At 52.2% G+C, this 21327-nt stretch overlaps 1 protein-coding gene across 14 annotated transcripts in view; it reads left to right on the top strand.

Annotated features, from left to right (window-relative positions):
• Nucleotides 1-21327, top strand: part of ST3GAL1 (ST3 beta-galactoside alpha-2,3-sialyltransferase 1) — a 91523-nt gene that overhangs the window by 61981 nt on the left and 8215 nt on the right. For 12 of the 14 annotated variants that reach the window (XR_014058103.1, XR_014058102.1, XR_014058104.1 and 9 more), the window contains 2 exons: nt 11909-12829; nt 21096-21292. Coding sequence is in view for 10 of the 14 variants with exons in the window: in XM_081505431.1 (XP_081361557.1) it covers nt 12527-12829; nt 21096-21292 (500 nt within the window). In the remaining 4 variants the exon portion in view is untranslated. Of the gene's footprint in view, nt 1-9745; nt 10399-11908; nt 12830-21095; nt 21293-21327 lie in introns of those variants that run through there. The other 2 variants (XM_081505423.1, XR_014058101.1) reach the window with 2 other exon arrangements.

Raw genomic sequence — 21327 nt, 5'->3', positions numbered from 1 at the left:
CCCTGTCCTTCACCATCTCCCGGAGCTTGCTCAAACTCATGTCCATTGAGTCAGTGAGGCCATCCAACCATCTCATCCTCTGTCGCCCCCTTCTCGTCCTGTGTTCAGTCTTTCCCGGCATCGGGGTCTCTTCCAACAAGTCAGCTCTTTGCATCAGGTGGCAAAAGTACTGAACCGCCAGCTTCAGCATCAGTCCTTCCAATGAGTATTCAGGGTTGATTTCCTTTAGGATGGACTGACTTGATCTCCTTCAGTCTAAGGGACTCTCAAAAGTCTTCTCCAACACTGCAGCTCGAAAGCCTTAGTCTGCAGGAAAAACAATGAGGATTCTGTCTGATATCTGGATATTTAAGTCCAGCTTTTGCTGCTTCAGAGAGTTGATGAGTGGGAGACAGCCGGTGAATTGTTCACAGACAGGGCCTTGGGAGTGGGCGGGGTCAAGTCCCAGGCACCACCCAGAGCAGTCAAGGGCTTGAGGGGCCTTGGTCTGTGACTCACCTGTGATCCAGCAGGAGGCAGCGTTGGGAGGCGGCTGGTGGGTGTTACCCTGGGAGCCTGGAGGCAGGGCTTGTTAGGGTGCCCCCTGGTAGGACCTGGTACGTGGTGAGCCTGGAGCCTGCATGGCACCCACAGGGACGCCCACCCCAGGGTTGTCCCTGCCCCAGGCTGTCTCAATGGCCAGAGGAGGACAGGGAGGCTTCTTGAAGGGTGAGTCTGGGCAGCGTTGGGAGCAGCGTTGGGAGGATTCCAGAAAGAGCCTCAGACAACTCTTCCTGAAAAGCCCTCCGAGAGCAGCTGTTTCTCTGAGGAGAGAAGGGGTGGGGAGGCAGGGACCCTGAGGACCACACCTCCATGAGATGATCTTTGCAGGATGTACACGGTCCATTCAGAGTGGGCCACCCAGGGCAGGTGAATGCCAGGGTGATTCTCAAGGGTGTGGTGTGGTCCTTGGAGATGAAAACCATGGGGTGTTTCTAATCCTGGGGCTGAAGAAGACTGAGACCCGCAAAAAGAGCCATTGCATGAAGAGGGCCATTGACAGGAGCCAGAGGCCACCTGGTCTTGGCTGCCCCACGAGGTTTGGGAGGGGCCAGAGCCCTAAGCATCTGACCTCAGCCCCCATTCTCCTTCCAGTCTCCTGTCTGTGCCTGCACAGCCCAAAGCCAACCAGCGTGGGAACTCACGGGTGAGGCTCCAGGGCAGCCCTGGGCACAGAGCAGAGTTCCAGGAGTGGAGGGAAGGAAAGCCAAAGTGCCCAGCTCACCACCTGAGCCCTCGGAAGGCCAGGCCTCACACCTTCGGCCCTCCTGGGAACGCAGCGCCAGCTGGGCAGGTGCGGTGCTGTGTGTAGGAGGTGCCCTGCGGGCGCCCCAACCCGGGGGACCTAGGCAAGTCAGCACCTTCCCAAGCCTGACCTCCCCTCTGCTGCAAACCCTGCAGAGACTTCCCCTGGCTCCTGGTATGTGGCTCCAGCCCTTGCCTGACCTGCCCCCACCCCCAGCCCCCTCTTGCATCTTCCTCTCTGGGTTTCTGCTCTACTTGACCATCTCCCTTTCAGTTCCTTCCAGCCCACCTGCTTTCCTGACAGGCCTTTGCATCTGCAGCTTCCTTTGCCCGGAAGTCCTTGTCCTCTCTGCCCAGTTACTGACCCATCCTGCTGTCCTCTGGCCATACCACTTTCTTATGGGGCCCCCTGACTCATCCCTGACTCATCTCTGACTCATCCCTGACTCATCTCTTCGATCACACAAAGGAAACGGTAACAGCTGGTTTTCCAGAGGAAAAAATCCAATACAATAGATGTATGTGCATATTCAGAGATTAAATTTTAGGAACTGGCTCATGCAATGGGCGGGGGGTGGGTGCTGGGGTGAGGTTCTCTGGTGGCTCAGTGGCAAAGAGCACGCCTGCCAAATCAGGAGATGAGGGTTTGATCCCTGGGTTGGGAAGATCCCCTAGAGAGGGAAATGGCAACTCACTCCAGTATTCTTGCTGGGAAATCCCATGGACGGTGGTGCCTGGCGGGTTATAATCTGTGGGGTCGCAGAGTCAGACACGACTTAGCGACTGAAAAACAGCAACAACATGCAACGCGGGGCTGGCAGATTCAAAATCTGGGTGGCAGACCTACAGCCTGGAGACTCAGGCAGGAGTTGATGATGTAGTTGTGGTTGACGTTGCAGCCATAAGTGTGAACTCTGTACGGCCAGCTGGCAGGCTGGCAAGTCAGGCAGGATTTCTGTGTTACTTATCGTCACAGCCTGTTTGCCTCTCCCTGAGGCCATCTCTCAGGCCTTACCTCACCCAAGCGGGGCTGCTCTTGCATGATGTTTTCTGGAGCAATCTGGGTCTGGCTGCAGCCAAGGCTGGTCCTTCCCGAGCCAGGGGAGCGAGAGACACACAGAGCTAGTCCAGGTCCCGGCTGGGCCACATGAGCCTGGCTGCCAACTTTGTGTGTGACTCAGAGGGTGGGGCTGGCCTGGAGATGCTGACCAGGGAGGAAGCAAAAGCTAGGAGAGGAGAGGTCACATCTGCCCTCTGCCAGGCCCAGAACTGGCTGCACGCAGATCCTCATGTCGCCTCTGTGGCATGGTCCCTGTCTGTCTCCCTCAGCTCGGACGTCACGGGAGGCTCAAGCCAGGGGCCCCCACCTGCTGCGTTCTCCCTCATCCAGTACCCCAGCTTCTTGGGATTCTGTCCCTTGACAGCTGTGGGCTTCTGTTCCTGCCTCTGAAAAATGGAGCTGGTACCCAGCCCCAGAGCTGTGACTGTTCAGTACTGTGAGTAAACAGGGTGTACAAAGGGAGAGCCTCCATAAGCAGGTGATGTCCCCTGATAACAGATTAATCACTGCCTTATGCGGCCCCCTCAGCCCCTGCTGGCTCCTTTCCTTGTCCATCCCAGCCCGTGATGCCCTCCACCCTCCTGCCCCTGACAAGTGCGCAAACAGCCACGCTAGGGCAGCTGTGTGAATAGCGCGGGTTCCTTCTAAGGAGCCAAGCAGTCTTGGAGTCAGGCGCCTGGCTCCCCTCTCGGCTTTGGACTTTGCCATGTGTTGTTGGATGAGTCGCTTCCCCTTTCTGAGCTCAGTCTCCACAACTGTTCAGTGAAGTGGGCAGAAAGGAGAGGGCCGGGTGGGGGTGTTAGATGGTGCTCCTTGCGGGAAACCAGAAGCCCCTGGAGGATGTCAGGAGTCAAGCCCAACATTCAGGGAGTGCTCGCTGTGTGCTGGGCACAGGTCCCTGAGCTCTGCCTGCACTGACTGGAGCCTTTCTCAGCCCAGCCCTGTGAGGTGTGTGTGAAGTGTGAAGCAAAATAAAAGTCACTCAGTCGTGTCCGACTCTTTGTGTCCCCGTGGTCACATGGACCCTGTAACCCACCAGGCTCTGGATTCTCCAGCCAGAATACTGGAGTGGGTAGCCTTTCCCTTCTCCAAGGGATCTTCCTAACCCAAGGATCAAACCCAGGTCTCCCACATTGCAGGCAGACTCTTCACCAGCTAAGCCACAAGGGAAGCCCATGAGGTGGGCACCGCCTTATCCCCAGATAATGATGAAGCTTCACTGAGGCAGAAGCTTCAGAAGGATTTGGTTCAGAGGATCTGGGGCTTACGAAGTTATTGGAAAGGTGATGAGGCCCTGCCCTCAGGTATATCGGTCCTGATGCTGAAGTCTGGACCCCAGAGGCCAGGAAGCGACAAGAAGCCAGCACAGGGATTCCCTGGTGGTCCTGTGGTTAAGAATCCACCTGCCAATGCAAGGAATACGGGTTCGATCCCTGGTCCAGGAGGATCCCACACACCAAGGGGCAGTTAAGCCCGTGCTCCAGAACTCCTGAGCCCACTCCCTAGAGCCCCTGCCCCACAACAAGAGAAGCCGCACAAAGGGAATCACAACTAGAGAAAGCCTGAGCGCAACAACGAAGACCCAGCATGGCCAAAAATAAGATAAAATTAAAAAATAACTCTTAAAAAAAAAAGATGCCACACAGAGTGTGGGGATGCCCTGCAAACTGGAAGGTGGAGGGAGGCAGAAGGGTGGGTCCACAGAGCAGCCTCCACCCCCCTGGGAGGGAGGACAAGCCTACCTCCATGCTGATTATCCTTCTCTTATTGCAGAGCCCCCCGGTCAGGGGAAGCTGGGAAGTGTCGTTTCTAACCTTCCAGCCCCCGAGATGCAGAGGAGATAGCAGAGACAGAATCCCCAGTCCAGTAGACACTAGCCGGCAGGGGCCATGCAAGCAGGGAATCAGGATGATGCCCTAAAAGCCCTCACGATGCACACAGGTTGATGCTCCAACAGTTAACCCTTTGAAGAGAGAAGGGCCCTGTGAATGACAGAGAGCCACTACACTCTAGCCCATGCATCGCTCTGGGACCCTCTTCCCTGCAGGTCCTCAGAGGTCCTGGCCAGTAGAGCAGGAAGAAGTGAAGGGCTGGTTGTCCCGTCCCTCGACAAATGGAAGCAGCTAATGAAGCGAGTCGGAATCATCATTTTCTTCATTTCCCCGGTTTGTTCTTTCATGCCTGATTTCGTTCGGTCTTTTAAATAACCCCGCCAGTAAGGCAAGCCAGGGAATCTGTTGGACTTTTTACAAACGAGGAGCCTGAAACTTAGGGAGGGAAGAGACCTGACATTTATAAGGTGCCTACTCTGTGTCCCCACACCAAGCTACTCGCTTTTGTGCAAATCCCTTTATCCCACAGCAGCCCTGCCTTCGGGCATTACAAGTCCGTCTATGTGGGCTTCCCCAGTGGCTCAGGCATAGGGAATCTGCCTGCAATGCAGGAGATGCAGGCTCGTTCCCTGTGTCAGGAAAATGCCCTGGAGGAGGAAATGGCAATCCACTCCAGTATTCTTGCCTGGAGAATCCCATGGACAGAGGAGCCTGGTGGCCTACAGCCCATGGGGTCGCAAAGAGTCAGACACGACTGAAACCACTGAGGACGCACACAGCCCCACTTTGTGGATTCACAAACCGGGTGTCAGAGAGCCGCAGTGCCTTCCTTACCCCCGAGAACAAAACTAGGAGTAGGAAGAGTTGGGACTTGAACCCAGGTATGTCTGGGCCATTTTTTACTCCAACAACCACTGGCCATGATCCACTGGCACAGAACCAGAACAGATGGATTCCAAGTATCCAGTGACCAGTGGCTCCAGAAGACAAGCAGAGAGAAGCAGCTCAGTGTTGAGCAGTCTCAAGAGGCGAGGAGTGAAAAACAGTAATAATGAAACAAAATAAAATTGGAGTACAGTACTCCCAGGTCAGCTAAAATGAAGGGGCCAAGAAGCAAAGCAACAGAAACCTCAGGAAGAGGGCCATTATTCTGCACCTTTTTTATTCCTTTCAAGGCATTTGCCAGAATTTAAGTTGCATGGGACCAGAGTCTAAGGAAACAGCTGAAAACAGCAGCTGAGAAATTGAAAAGCTAGACTGAGCTTTTGATAATCTCACAGTGTAGGCGAGATAGAAATTGGAAGTGAGAGAGTGTATGGAAGAGGCCTGCCTACCAAACTCACAGCCCTCCCAGCTTTCCTTTAAGAAAGACTGCCCTGGGCTTCCTTGTGGCTCAGCACGGGAGACTCTGGTTGGATCCCTTGTCCTGGAAGATCCTGCAGGCTGCGGAGCAACTAAGCCCATGTGCTCAGTCACTCAGTCATGTCTGACTCTTCATGATCCCCTAGACTGTAGCCCACCAGACTCCTCTGTCCATGAAATTCTTCAGGCAAGAATACTGGAGTAGGTTGCCATTTCCTACACCAGGGGATCTTACCGACCCAGGGGTCGAACCTGGGTCTCCTGCATTGGCAGGCGGATTCTTTACCACTGAGCCACCAATAAAGTGGCTCAATAGTCCACTAAAGGTGGAAGTCCAATAAAGGTGGCAATTCAAATATCCATGCATGGTAGTCAGTCGCTAAGTTGTGTCTGACTTTGGGACCCCGTGGACTATAGCCCACTAGGCTCCTCTGTCCTTAGGGATTTCCCAGGCGAGAATACTGATGTGGGTTGCCGTTTCCTTCTCCAAGGGAAAAGCCCACGTGCCACAACTATTGAGCCTGTGCTCTGGAGCCTGGGAGCCACAACTACTGAAGCCCACAGCAGGAGTGGCTACCACAGTGAGAAGGCCATGCGCCACAACTAGAGAAAGAAAGAAAGAAAAAGAAAGTCAAATCGCTCAGTCGTGTCGAACTCTTTGCAACCTCATGGACTGTACCCCACCAGGCTCCTCCGTCCATGGGATTTTCCAGGCAAGAATACTGGAGTGGGTTGCCATTTCCTTCTCCAGGGGACCTCCCTGACCCAGGGAACAAACCCAGGTCTCCTGAACTGCAGGCAGACTCTTTACCATCTGAGCCACCATGGGAGCCCACAGCTAAAGAAGAGCCCATCAAAGCAAAGCATAGACCTAGCATAGCCATAAATAAATAAATAAAATATTAAAAAAAAAGAAGGGCTACTCCTTATAAGTAAGGGCAAGCCAGGAATAACTAGTCATTATGAAGACTGTGCAGCCTGGTTGTCTGGTCACCAGCTGGGACAGGGGGAGTGTGCCTGTGCTCTACGTGCCTCAAGAGGCAAACAGATTCCTTCCTGTCTAAGGACCGCCTTATCCTCAGCTGCTACGCTTCTGGCATGTGCACTGTCCACTGTTAACCAGGCACGCTGGGAGACAGAACCAAATGACCAAAGAGAGACAAGGAGAGAAAACACACAACAGAAATAGACCCTCATCTCCTCCAAATGTCACGAGGGCAAGACATGGTTTTAAAATAACCGTGGTGGATCATTGCAGGCAGACAGGTGACAGGGTACAGATTTTCACCCAAAAACTGGAAATTATTTACAATATTACTCAGGTGGCAATTCTAAAACTGAAAAAGTAGGATAACTGAAATAAATGTAGTATATAATTTAAACAGAATGGACACAGCAAAAGAGAGGATGGACAAGGTAGTATCCATCTCAGGGAGTCAGAAAGATGACAGATTTGAAACCCACAGGAATGACAGGAAAGGAAATGAGGACAATGAGGGCAGGTCCTGATGAAGTAGAACAATTAGCCGTGTTTACGGAGGACAGCCCAGGAGGAGGTAGGAGCCTGGAGCAAAGTGCTGGCTTTGCTGTCATCTCGCTGTGTGACCTCGGACAAGTCACATGCCTTCTCTGAACCTCAGTTTCTCATTTCAGGGAAACATGTCTGATGTTGTGTCTAAGTTGTGTCTGACTTTGGAACCCTGTGGCTCATTTGGCTTATTTCACCCAGTTGACATGAGGATCCCATGGAGGACAGTCATGGCAGCTCCTTATTAGAAGCTGTGAATACTACCAACAACCTAGTCTTCACTCAGTCACTTCACCAGCCAACACAGGGCAGGAGGCTATGCAGAGAGCTTGTATGACATCCCAGCCTTGTGAGAGCTACCATGTCGTTTGTGCTTAGTCACTCAGTCGCGTCTGACTCTTTGTGACCCCGTGGACTGTAGCCCGCCAGGTTCCTTGGTTCATGGGATTCTCCAGGCAAGAATACTGGAGTAGGTTGTCATTTCCTTCTCCAGAGGATCTTCCCAACCCAGGGATCGAATCCAGGTCTCCGGCATTGCACGTGGATTCTTTACCAGCTGAGCTAACTGGGAAGTTTAGCAGGCATTAACCAAATATTCACAAACCCAATCTGTCCATTCATTTGGTTTGCCAAGTATTGGAAGCAGTTCTTCTCTTCGTGGCTGGTAACCACCACCGTCTCCCTATTGTTGGGGGTGGGGGGGAGGAGGGTAGCTTCATTAGGGACCCTCCTTTTGGGAATCCTTTCTAAGTTCTTGAAGGGGCACTGACTTGCATCAACTTTGAGGGGTCACCCTGTTAGGCTGTGACATGCACCTTCTCTGTGCGTCCCCCAATGAAGCTGATCAGTCATGTCCAACTCTTCGTGACCCTATAGACTGTAGCCCACCAGGCTCCTCTGTCCTTGGGATTCTCTAGCCAAGAATACTGGAGTGGGTTGCATTTCCTTCTCCAGGGGATCTTCCCAACCCAGGGATCGAATCTGGGTCTCCCACATTGCAGGCAGACTCTTTACCCTCTGAGGCACCATTCAAAATTATCCATCTTTTGCCTCTCCTCTGTGCACCTCTTCTGTGTGTCCCCCAGAACTCCCGTCCATGGCTGAGACATGACTGCATCTCTGCAGACAGAACTGGGAGCTGGGTCCTTCTCCCCTTCCTTCTCCACGTCCTCCTTGTTAGGGGAGGCGTGGCCAGCCTTCCTCGCTGTGCACTTGGCTCAGGGAGATCTTTGGCCCGTGGCGTCTTGGCCTCCGTCCCATCTCAGGGGCCCGGGGTGGCGTTCCCCGTGTGTTGCAGGCTGCCTCACTTAATAGAGAACAGAAAGTCATGCATTCTTTGTTTCTTCCCTGGGGCAGGGGAGAAGGTGAGTGGGAGGAGGGCGGGGGGAAGGCTGTTCCTACTTTTCCACCGCAGTTTGTTCCAGGGCTTTTGAGGGTACTAATTGGTACCAGCCTGGAAGGGTCTGCTGGTAGGTGGGTTTAGAACCAGTATCATGGCCTCGAAGATGCAGCTCCCTGGATGTGCCAGATGAATGGATGGGAGGAGGATGTCGCAGTCCCCCCTGCTTTTGCAGCCCGGCCTTGCCCTCTGTCCCAACGCTCACCCTCCCCCCCCACCCCCAGCATCAGGGTAGAACATTAATACCTCTTATCGAGCTGGGACGTTGTAAGGGACCTAGCTTCTCATTCACAGTTGTATTTGATCAACATAGTTCAGTAATTATCTGTTTCAGTGAACTCGTCTCTGCCCTTGGCATCAGGATAGAGTCCGTTAAGAGCATCATGGGCTCTGCTCATTACAAAGACAAATGTAATGAGATGTTGTGAGTCAGACCCTCCAGTGAGTCTCCATGTTGCTCAGAGACACTCAGTCTTGATCCTGGCTTCTGAATCCTGCACACCCTCCACCCCACCCACATGCATGCCCCTCTCGGATCCAAGGACACCAGCATCCTCACTCCCAAAGGTGCTGGGACCTTGCAGGTGCCTGGGACGTTCCCACTTTAGAATCTTTCGTGATGGATTCCTGCCACCCAGCCCAGAGCCTGGCACAGCACAGGGCCCTGGCAAGTACACATCGAGTGAATCAGTTGAATGGATAGATCGTGTGTGGTTGATAGCCTCGAGAAGTGGGCAGAATCAGTGTTGTCACCTCTGTTTTCCAGTTGAAGGGATGGTTCAGAGAGGGTTGGGCACTTGTTCACAGTCACACAGCAAATGGGGCTGAGCAGCCTGGTGAGAATCGGAGTCTTCAGACTCAGCCTGTGCTTTCTGGCTCAGCTCTCTCCTCTGAATCAGTGGCTCTTTCCCTTCATCCACATCTGCGTTCCTTCACGCCCTGTGGGTTCCCGATGTCAGGGCCACGATAATGAGTGGGACTGAGTGTCCATCCTCATGGAGCGCCCAGCTCAGTGAGGAGACAGACAAGCACACAGCACAGGCAGAGAGGAGCCGGGATGCAGCGGAAGCCAGGAGAGGCCCCTGCTCAGGCCAGGCGTGGGCAGACCCCACTCCTGGAGTCAAGGGAGCCAAGCAGGGTGGGGTGGATTTTCTGGATGGTGGGGATGGCCAGGCTGGGTGCCCAGAGGCCAGAACAACTGTGACCTGTGGGTCAGTCTTGTTGCTTCATGTTATAAGCAGTCTGCTTTACACAATAAAGGGGATTTATTCTCTGATGTCACTGAAAAGTCAAGGCCCAGAAAGGGCGGCAGGCATGATCAAGTAGGGACTCAACACCAATTGCCTTTTCCAGTGAGAGAGCTAAGTGTCTGGTACAACTCCAGACCTCACATCCAAGCAGCAAACTGGCCAAAGCCAAAGAACGTCTCTTTCCCCACTCCTCTGCAAAAATCAGGAGTTTTGCTCCGGATGAATTAGGCTGCGTGCCCATCCCTGGACCAATTACTGCAGTAGGAGGGGTGGGAACCCTCTGCCTGCCAAGTTAAATCAGAGCCCGCCTTTGAGGATAAGCAGGTTAATCTGACTCAGATGACAGAGCTGGTTGCTGGATGGAGGAGCAGGGGGCGGCTGGAAGGGACGGCTCTGCACACCATTAGGTTCTCCATACAAGTCACGCTGTCACGACAAGTACAAACTGGAGCAGGAGGCAAATGGAGAGACCTTGCCCCCTGGGCTGAGGCCTTGAGGAAGCAGTAGAAGCAACACATCTTGTCCCCTGGCTGTCTCCAGGACGGCGCTGTGGATTTAATCTGATTTTGGAACTGCCCCTCTTTCTACCAGAAAGTAATCAATCTCCCTTTCGCTGTCACTTTCCTGGCGGGAAAATATATATATCCAGCTGGCTGACAGTCTACACATTGAGGATGGGGAAGGTAATTGATCAGATGGATAGAGATAGGGGCATATGCTCAGCAAGGACCAAAGGGAGTCAGGTTCAAGTACAGAGGTGTGACCACAGCTGTGCTCTGCAGGAGCCCGAAAGCCAGGGAGGTGTGGGGACTTGTGTTACGAGCCTCTGAGGAGTCCCCGTGTGCTTTCTCTGAATAAATGGCTCCCAGCTTTCTCTGTACCCCTCCAACTATGGTCATCTGGGGCCCAATTAACGGACAGGGTGTCCATCCGGGGCACACTCCTGCCCTGTTCCTGGTATCCTGGCCCCTCCAGGTGCATGGACTCAGAAGATCTGGGATCCAGACTCAGATCTCACTTCTTCCTTTCCCCATAACCTTGGGCAAAGCGGCTTAATCTCTTTGAATCTGTTTCTTCTTTGGACAACTTGGGAAACCCCTATCTGGGTGACCATATACTTTGTTAGTCGAGCAAATAGATATGCATAAATCCACCATCCTCTCTGGCTCTTAGCAGCTCATCCAAGAATATCCATTCATACATAGAAAATGGCAAAGAAAAGTTTGTGTGTGTGTGCATAGTCATGTCTGACTCTTTATGACCCCGTGGACTGTAGCCTGCCAGGCTCCTCTTGTCCATGGAATTTTCCAGGCAAGAATACTGGAGTGGGTTGCCATTTCCTTCTCCAGAGGATCTTCCTGACCCAGGGATCAAGCCTGCATCTCTTGTGTCTTCCACATTGGCAGGCAAGTTCTTTACTAGCTGAGCCACTGGGGACAGAAAGTTTAGCAATTCCTTAATGAATACCAGAAACTCAGCAGAGAGCATTTTGTCTTATCTTCATGGCCATCCCATAAGTGAAGGTATTATTGTCCCATTTTACAGAAGGGAAAACTGAGGGTCAGGAAGATTGAATAAATTGCCCCAAACCATTCAGCTAGTAAACCAGTACTTGAACCTGGACCAGGTAGAAGCCTGGGCTACCCTCTAAGAGTAGTATTTTGGTTGTTGTTGAACTTCAGAATCCAAGAAAGAGTGAAGGAGAAGGAAAGTAGCATATGCTCAGCAAGCTCTGTGTGCCCAGCCCCGTACATGCGTTATTAACTCATTTCACAAACTTTGGTCAAGTGCTTTAATGTACTAGGTTCTGGTTGCAGGAAAGATGTGGGGGGATACCTTCTGCGTCTCTTGGCAACCTTGCACAATAGGCGTTAACATCCCACTGTACACAGGCACGGAGAAGGCAATGGCACCCCACTCCAGTACTCTTGCCTGGAAAATCCCACGGACGGAGGAGCCTGGTAGGCTACAGTCCATGGGGTCACATAGAGTCGGACACGACTGAAGTGACTTAGCAGCAGCAGCAGCAGTACACATGCACGCACTGAAGCTCAAAAGGTTAAAAAGGTGCCCACCTGCCATATCGATGGTGTTGCAACAGAGCAGAAAGGGAGGAAGTGGAGAGAGAGGAAAGGTTTTTTTATAAGAAGGGAATAGACGTTCATCCTGTTTTCTTCCTCTTTCTCTGTATAGATGACAGACAACCCTCAGTGCCTTCATCAAGCCAGCTGCTTCCCCACCACATCTCTGGTGACAGCGTGGGCAAGACCCAGTTCTAATTAAGGATTGTCACGCACCATCCTGTCCAGAGGGCAGCGGCAGAAACAGCTTTTCTCTGTCCCGCACCGCGGCCCTTCCTGCGACGTCTTCACCTCCGAGGGACCCTGGGCTGTCACAAGGATTAATTACCCTGCCACCCCCTTTGATGGGAAAGGAAATCACGGTTATTAAGTTTTGATTAAAGCTTCATCAAGAGACATTATCGGCTGTTTGAGGATTGCTGATGAAACGGGCCAATTTGTCTTATTTCCTGAAAAGACAAATTGCATGCCAGCAGAGCCAACCCACCACGAGTGGTCCACTTAGCCTTTGAGTACCGCGGGTGATGTCCAGCACAGCCTGGTGGCCATCAACCAGCAGAGGGGGCCACCAGGAGGCTCTAAAGCTCCCTGGCCATCCCTGTCTTGTCCTGCCCTGTGACTGAGCCTCTATCTCTGGGTTCTTTCTTGGGAGTTCTTCCCCAATTAGGCGTGGTTTCCTCCAGCCCATCCCTGGGCACACCCCCAACTCAGGAAAGCAGAAACGGCGACCATGAGGAAGAGAACTCTCAAAGTGCTCACACTCCTCGTCCTCTTCATCTTCCTCACCTCCTTCTTCCTGAACTACTCTCACACCATGCTGGCCACCACCTGGTTCCCCAAGCAGATGGTCCACGAGCTCTCAGAGAACTTCAAGAAGCTCATGAAGTATTCCAACAGGCCCTGTACCTGTACTCGCTGCATCGGGCAGCGCAGGGTCTCCTCCTGGTTTGACGAGCGATTCAACCAGTCCATACAGCCGCTGCTGACGGCCAAGAACGCGCTCCTGGAGGAAGACACCTACCACTGGTGGCTGGTGAGGACCGAGGCTGCGGGTGGGGCTCGTGGGAGGCGGGGTGGGGGGCTCCTGACGGCCAAACACTCAGTCCCTGGTGTGCACCTGGGGCCCTGCCAGGCGCCTGTGGGATTCGGAATATCAGTCATTCATTCATGCAGCATCTCCGTATTGAGAATGCACTCTATAGAAATCAGAGCCGAAGGTTCTATAGGCGTTTCCGGTGTCTGCCGTAACTGGTGACTTAGAAGGTGGCTTGAAGCTATAGACATGCGTTCCCTCTTGTTTCTGGAGGCAGAATCTGAGATCAAGGTTGAGATTAGCCTGATCAAGTCTGAGATCAGCAGGGCTGGTTCCTCTAGAGGCTCTGAGACACTCCGTCTCACACCTCTCTCCCTGCTTCTGAGGGTCGCTGGTCGCTGTGAATTCCTTGGCTTGTAGACGCATCCCTCCAGTCTGTGCCTCCATCTTCACATGGCCCCCTTCACTGTGTCTTAAGCACCTCTCTTCCTTCCTCTGTAAGGACACCTGTCACTGAGTTTAGGGCCCACTCTGTATTCAAGAGGACCTCATCTCGAATTCCTTAACTACCTCTGCAAAGATTTTTTTTCCAAATAAAGTCCCATTCACAGGTTCCAGGGGTCAGGACTTGGACATACCTTTTTAGAGGCCACTATTTAACTATTATTGAGAAGCAAAAAAGACAGAATCCTCTTCTCATGGAGTTATATTCTGGCAGAGAGAGATGGATAACAAACAAACAAGATGGGCTCAGATAGAAGTGCTCAGAGGAGAAACAAAGGGGTTTGTGATAGGGAGGAGCTTGGTGCAGAAGCCTCTATAAATGGGGTCAATGGGAAGGTCTCTGAGGAGCCAGGACTTGAGTGGAGACTAAAGGCAGAGAGGACACAGGCCGTGGAAGGATCTGGGGAAATTGCAGTAGGTCACAGGGACAGCAGGTGCAAGAGCCCTGAGGCAGCATCAGCTTGCTGTCTTGGGAAAGGGGGAGGTGAGTAGAGGAGCTCTATGTGGCCATGAGCAGGGTTTGCTGCTCTGGAGGAGGTCTGGGAGCGAGCAAGACCCAAAGCGAAGAGTGTGGCATTTGTGTCTAAGTGTGGCAGAAAACTTCAAAGAGTTTTAATCAGGAGAGGTCCCTGATCTGATCTAGCTGTTTAAAAGGTCACTCTAGTTTGGACTTCCCTGGTGGCTCAGAGGTTAAAGCGTCTGCCTCCAATGCAGGAGACCTGGGTTCGATCCCTGGGTCGGGAAGATCCCCTGGAGAAGGAAATGGCAAACCACTCCAGTATTCTTGCCTGGAGAATCCCATGGACGGAGGAGCCTGGTAGGCTACAGTCCACGGGGTCGCAAAGAGTCAGACACAACTGAGCGACTTCCCTTTCCTTTCCTTTCCTAGTTGTCAAATGCAAAATGGATTGAAGAAGAGTGAGAAATACCCAGTCATTCAAGATTTATTGATCATCTAGTAGATGCCAATATATTTAAATGGAAAAAAGAGCTTTTCCTTTTTAGGGATGGTGGGAGAGAAGAGAAAATGGACAATCACAAGACAGAGTGATGGATAATAGGCACCCAGGGTCCCTGGGTTTTGCTCTTAATTTCCTATATTATATCAAGAATGATTCTGAGGAACTTCATTTTGCTGAGTTTCAGATTGAAGTCATAATAGTCTCCTCACCAGGTTTCTCTACAACAGTGCAAACATTAGGTTTTAACATTTTTATTTATTTGTGCTGCTTTAATGGGCAAGGGATAATGAATTCACATTTTTTTTTAGCTCGTAGGAAGGCTGAATGTTTTCCCACATGGCTGTTAACATTTTATCAGTTTTTTTAATCCCCAAGCCAGTGCTTGTCTGCAGTCCTTCTTTGCTGGAGTTTAGCCTCTGGTGGCCACTTGGTAGGGACTTTGCAGGGGAGGAGGGGAGGCGAGAAGGGGCCTAACCAACAGAAATCAACAGAAGGGAGCAGGGCTTTCGAGCTTCTGGGTTCCCTGACGACACACAGACCACATGTTTTGAATAAAGAGTCGGGACACCACATCTGACAAGCACTCCTGTCCCTCCAGGCAGAGACACAGAATGCTGAAATCAAAACCATCCTGAGAGCTCCCAGGAGGCACCATAGCACTGCCGAAAAGCCCCCGGGCATCCAGGATAGATCCAGATTTAGGATGCTGAACACAGAGCCCTGCCTTTCAAATGTGATGAGCCTGGCGGGAAATGCCCTGCAGGCTGGTGGGCTGGCAGGGGGCCACAGAAGGTGCTGGATGCCGTGAGTAGAGGGGCTGGGCCTAGACCCACTCCTCCCCCTCTGCTCAGTCTTTGTCTCCAGGTGGACGTGAAGGACTTGACTGAGGTCACCCGGCCGTCAATACAAAGCCAGGCCTGGGGCTCTCACCCGGCTGTCAATACAAAGCCAGGCCTGGGGCTCTGCCGTCTGCCCCCAGGCACCGTTGTTTTCCACCTTCTTGCCCACTGTGGCCTCTCCACACCCACATGGGAGCGAGGGCAGGGAGGGCGGACCAGGGACGGAGGCTTCAGGGGCTGGGAGCTGACAGCCCAGGTGCCTTGGGGATCACAAAATCCCCCACGTCCTTCACATTAGGGTCATGCTGGCTGTCTCAGCTTCTGCCTCCGGGCTCTGCCCTAAGACAGGAGCCCTACCAGCAGCAGGCAGGCATTGGTTGAGCCCTGACTGTAGACAGGGAAATACACTACAGTACTTGGAAACTAGTCAGGAGACTGAAGGGGAGGAGGCAACTTTGAACCTCTGCCCACTCTCTCCTGTGTGCTTGTCAGCAGCCCTCTGGGACTTTGCGTTGTCATTTACAGAAGACAGAAATCAGGAGGTCCTTTCCCAGGGAGGACAGGGACGCAGCAGGGTGTGACCGGCCTCAGCTCCCCAAGCCAGTGAGGGGACGCTTTAGGGTTCTCATCCCCAGAAACACAGCTAGACCCCAGCCCGCTACCCTCGGTTCTACCCACTCTGCCCTCCCCCGGTGGCCTGGATCTTTCCATTTCTGGACCTCAGTCTCCCCTCCAGCCAATGAAGGTCGGGAACAGAGCCAAGATTCCTGGAGTGTGAGCTGGGGCTCCGGGGTGTGATTCCTGGTGATACGGGGGCGGGGCCTTTAAGAGCATCAAGTCAGGCAGGGGTCAGAGGAAGTCATCCCTGCTTTAATTCTCTTTCCGTCTTTGAAGTTGCAAGGGTTACATGTGCCTCCTTGTTTCGTGATGCAGCCTTTTAACATCTGCCCGTCTCAGTTCTATTAATAGCAAAGACAGGGCGGCTTGCCTGGGCAAGCAACAGGATGGAGCTAGAAGTGAATAAGGTGATTTTGTTTTCATCGTATGGGATGATTACTTTTTTACTTCTGCCAAGTAACTCTTGCTTTCACGTGTGGCAGAGATATGAGATTGCCTTTTAAAATAAACTTACTCTTTAAAAGCAGTCAATCCTAAGGGAAATCAGCCCTGATCATTCCTTGGAAGGACTGATGCTGAAACTCCAATACTTTGGCCACCTGATGAGAAAAGCCGACTCATTGAAAAAGATCCTGATGCTGGGAAAGAGTGAGGGAAGGAGGAGAAGAGGGCAATAGAGATGAGATGGTTGGGTGGCATCACTGGCTCAACAGACATGAGTTTGAGCAGGGTCTGGGAGATGGTGAAGGACAGGAAAGCCTGGTGTGCTGCAGTCCACGGGGTCTCAAAGAGTTGGACATGACTGAGCGACTGAACAACAACTTTTTAAAATGAATCAAGGAGTGAGGCGATAATAAGTGGATGGGACAATGAGAGGCTGTCCTCCCAACAGGAGTATCCTGCCAGCTCTGAGCCTTCAGGGGTCAGACACGTATCCCCTGAGACTAAGCAGACACATGTATAGTGTAGTAGGTGCTCAGTAACTACTGCTGAGTGCTGGATTAAAGAATGCCATGTGGCTCCTTAACCCAGCATACAGCATCATGCTCCCCAAGGTAGTGACACAGATGGGGGACTCTCTCTGGTCTTGGGTGCATCCTCATGATGTCTGGGCCCTTCCTGTGTGGGTGTTCTTGGAGGAAGTTCCTGATGGGGAGCTTGGCTGTGGTCTTCAATCCCAGGGGTTGTCAGAGTGTGGTCCCCACTTTACCAGCAGAAGCACCGCCTGAGAGCCTGTAAGAAATGCTGGATCTGGAGCCCAGATCTTGCATGTTAGCGAGATCCCCAGGTAACCGTGTATTCAGGAGCCTGGAGCTGCCCCTGGAGGTCCTATAGGAGCAAGTGTTTAATCTGGATGTGATTTTTGTCTTGTTGTGATAGAATAGACATCACATGGACTCCCCAGATGGGCTAGAGGTAAAGAATCCACCTGCCAATGCAGGAGATGCAAGAGACGTGGGTTTGATCCTTGGGTTGGGAAGATCCCCTGGAGAAGGAAATGGCAACCCACTCCAGTATTTTTGCTTGGAGAATCCCATGGACACAGGAGCCTGGTGGGCTACTGTCCGTGGGGTCACAAAGAGTCAGATGTGACTGAGTGACTAAACCACCACCGCATACATACAGTATTTATCATCTTAACTCTTTATAAATGTGCAATTCAGTTCAGTTCAGTTGCTCAGTCGTGTCTGACTCTTTGCAACCCCATGAATCGCAGCACGCCAGGCCTCCCTGTCCATCACCAACTCCCAGAGTCTACCAAACCCATGTCCATCGAGTCAGTGATGCCATCCAACCATCTCATCCTCTGTCGTCCCCTTCTCCTCCTGCCCCCAATCCTTCCCAGCATTAGGGTCTTTTCCAGTGAGTCAACTCTTCACATGAGGTGGCCAAAGTATTGGAGTTTCAGCTTCAACATCAGTCCTTCCAATGAACACCCAGGGCTGATCTCCTTTAGGATGGACTGGTTGGATCTTCTTGCAGTCCAAGGGACTCTCAAGAGTCTTCTCCAACACCACAGTTCAAAAGCATCAATTCTTTGGCACTCAGCTTTCTTCACCGTCCAACTCTCACATCCATACATGACCACTGGAAAAACCATAGCCTTGACTAGACGGACCTTTGTTGGCAAAGTAATGTCTCTGCTTTTAAATATGCTATCTAGGTTGGTCATAACCTTCCTTCCAAGGAGTAAGCGTCTTTTAATTTCATGGCTGCAGTCACCATCAGCAGTGATTTTGAAGCCCCCAAAAATAAAGTCTGACACTGTTTCCACTGTTTCCCCATCTATTTCCCATGAAGTGATGGGACCAGATGCCATAATCTTAGTTTTCTGAACGTTGAGCTTTAAGCCAACTTTTTCACTCTCTTCTTTCACTTTCATAAAGAGGCTCTTTAGTTCTTCTTCACTTTCTACCAAAAGGGTGGTGTCATCTGCATATCTGAGGTTATTGATATTTCTCCCGGCAATCTTGATTCCAGCTTGTGCTTCTTCCAGCCCAGCGTTTCTCATGATGTACTCTGCATGTAAGTTAAATAAACAGGGTGACAATATACAGCCTTGACGTACTCTTTTTCCTATTTGGAACCAGTCTGTTGTTCCATGTCCAGTTCTAACTGTTGCTTCCTGACCTGCATACAGGTTTCTCAAGACACAGGTCAGGTGGTATGGTATTCCCATCTCTTTCAGAATTTTCCACAGTTTATTGTGATCCACACAGTCAAAGGCTTTGGCATAGTCAATAAAGCAGAAATAGATGTTTTTCTGGAACTCTCTTGCTTTTTCGATGATCCAGCAAATGTTGGCAATTTGATCTCTGGTTCCTCTGCCTTTTCTAAAACCCGCTTGAATATCTGGAAGTTCACAGTTCACGTATTGCTGAAGCCTGGCTTGGAGAATTTTGAGTATTACTTTACTAGCGTGTGAGATGAGTGGAATAAATGTGCAATTCAGTGACAGTAAATGCATTCATGATGTTGGGTAACCATCACCACTACCCATACCTGGCACTTTCACCACCCCAGGGAAACCCCACACCCATCAAATAATAACGACCCCCTACCGTCCCTCTCATCTCCCAGGCAACCACCATTCTACTTTCTGTCTTGATGAATCTGGTGACTCTAGTATCTCCTGTAAGTGGAATCGTACAATATGTCCTTATATGTCTGGCAAGTAAGTCAGAGAAATAACACTTAACATAAGTGTTTTCAAAATTCATCCTTTGGTACTATATATTGAAATGTCCCCCCTTTTAAATTTATAACTGAGTGATATTCCATTGTATGGATGTTCCACATTTTGTTTATTCATTCATCTGTCAATGGACCCTTGGGTTGTTTCCACCTTTTGTCTATTGTGAGCAATGCTGCTCTGAACACAAGTGAACTTGTTCAGGACCCTGATTTCGGGTTTATTTCTCTCTTTTCTTGGTTGCAGCTTGTGGGACCTTAAATTCCCTGACCAGGGATTGAACCTGGACCCTCAGCAGTACAAGCGCCAAGTCCTAACCACTGAATCACCAGGGAGGTCCCTGATCAGTTCTTTTTAATACTTAGCGATGGAATCGCTGAGGAACCGCCAAGCAGTGTGCCACCATGGCTGCACTATCTTACGTTCCCACCAGCAAGGCACGAGGGCCCCAGATCCTCCAGGTCCTCACCAACATTTGTTAGTTTCCCTTTTTCTTTCATGGTTACCATCCTGTGTGATGTTTACAGTAGGGGTGTGCCTGCGGTCCTGACGTCATTGCCCGCGGCTCCCCAGGCATGTGCCGTATCTTAGACTAGAGAAGATGCTAGGTGGCTTTACCCACAGGACCATCTGGGTCTCCCGCTGCGCCTCTTGTTGTGGATGCTGATTCCTCCCGTGCCAGGTGGGGACCGGGTGCCCGAGGACCTCCCCACACAATCCCCCGGTCACTGATCTCCTAGACGTGGCCAGAGCAACTGCTAACCTCACCTTTCTGTCCCACAGCCCCTCCCCTGTCCTTGGGGCTGGTGAGACAGGTGAGACTCACCCCACAGCCACCTCCCCCGACCCAGCCTCAGGGACTGGGCTTTCCGTAGGTCGAGGTTCCAGGGCTCTAAGACAGGAGTGGTGTTGGGGGAGAGACGCCAAGGTGGGCCTTATAAAAGCCTGGCTTCAAATTCCCCTTTGGATTTGGGACCTGCTCAGCGGACTCAGACTCTCCTTCCTTGTCCACCTCTGAATTGACAGCACTGTGGCCTGGTGACGCTGGAGATGCGATGCTTCTTAAGGGATCTCTCCAGGTTTCACTCTGAGTTGGGGAAGGGTCTGTGTCAGCGTGGCGAAGCTCCCCCAGAGGCGGTGGGCGGACATGGGTGGGCAGAGAGGGCCTCAGCATGGCAACCTGCTCTCCCCACTCTCGTCACTGAGAGTCCCGCTTCCAGTGCTAGCGCTCAGCTGTGTCTGACCTCGTGGACTGTAGCCTGCCAGGCTCCTCTGTCCGTGGGATTCTCCAGACAAGAATACTGGAGTGGGTTGCCATTTCCTCCTCCAGGGGGTCTTCCTGAGCCAGGAATCTAACCCGTGTCTCCTGAATTGGCAGGCAGATTGTTTACCACTGAGCTACCTGGGAAGTCAGGGAAACTGCTTAACCCTGAGCCAACCAGGTGGCTGGTCGCCCTCAGGATAAACCCAGTGTTTGCCCACGCCCGGGGGTCAGGGAGTTCCCAGGGTAGTTGACCTTGGGTGTGGACATGAAAATAATTTGTTAAGCAGACAGTGGACTCCTTGATGCAACCGGCGATGCGCTGATTCTTAGATCTGGACAGACCCCAGTGGTCCTGGGCTGAGGTTGCCGAGCAGTAGGATGGGGAGGGGAGACGGGCATGGAGGGTCAGCTGACCTTTCTTCCACGTGCCTCACTCATACCACCTGGTCTCAAGAGACCAGAGCTGTACCACATTCATGAAAGTGACAGTGTCAGTCTCTCAGTCATATCTGACTCTTTGTGACTCTATGGACTGTAGCCTCTGTCCATGGGCTTCTCCAGGCAAGACTACTGGAGTGGGTTGCCATTCCCTTCTCCAGGAGATCTTCCCAACCCAAGAGTCAAACCTGGGTCTCCTGCATCGCAAGCAGGCTCTTTACCCACCAAGCATAGCAGGGGCTCAGTAAGCATTTGTAGACTGAATGAATGAACTCTGGCCTTCCCACCTCCCCAGGTGGCCCGTGGGCTCCTGTTGGGGAGGTGGAGCTCCATCTCCAGGTGCCTCAGGAGGAGCCAGGTCACCAGCCCCGAGGGGCTTGGGCTCCAGCCGCCGGGACCAGCGGTGGCCCAGCCCGGCTGACTTGCATCCCGCGTCCTCTGCCCACAGAAGCTCCAGCGGGAGAAGCAGCCTAAAAACCTGAACGACACCATCAAGGAGCTGTTCCGGGTGGTGCCCGGGGACGTGGACCCCCTGCTGGAGAAGAGCTCGGGGGGCTGCCGGCGCTGCGCCGTCGTGGGCAACTCGGGCAACCTGAAGGAGTCCTGGTACGGGCCTCAGATAGACAGCCACGACTTTGTGCTCAGGTGAGTGCCGGCCCTCGCCCCCAGCCCACCCCGCC

The sequence above is a fragment of the Giraffa tippelskirchi genome, chromosome 6 (genome assembly GCF_054371585.1).
Source record: "Giraffa tippelskirchi isolate mGirTip1 chromosome 6, T2T-mGirTip1v1.2.pri, whole genome shotgun sequence".
Taxonomy (NCBI): domain Eukaryota; kingdom Metazoa; phylum Chordata; class Mammalia; order Artiodactyla; family Giraffidae; genus Giraffa; species Giraffa tippelskirchi.
The sequence above is the reverse complement of the archived record's forward strand: the minus strand, read 5'-3'. Positions and strand labels throughout refer to the sequence as shown.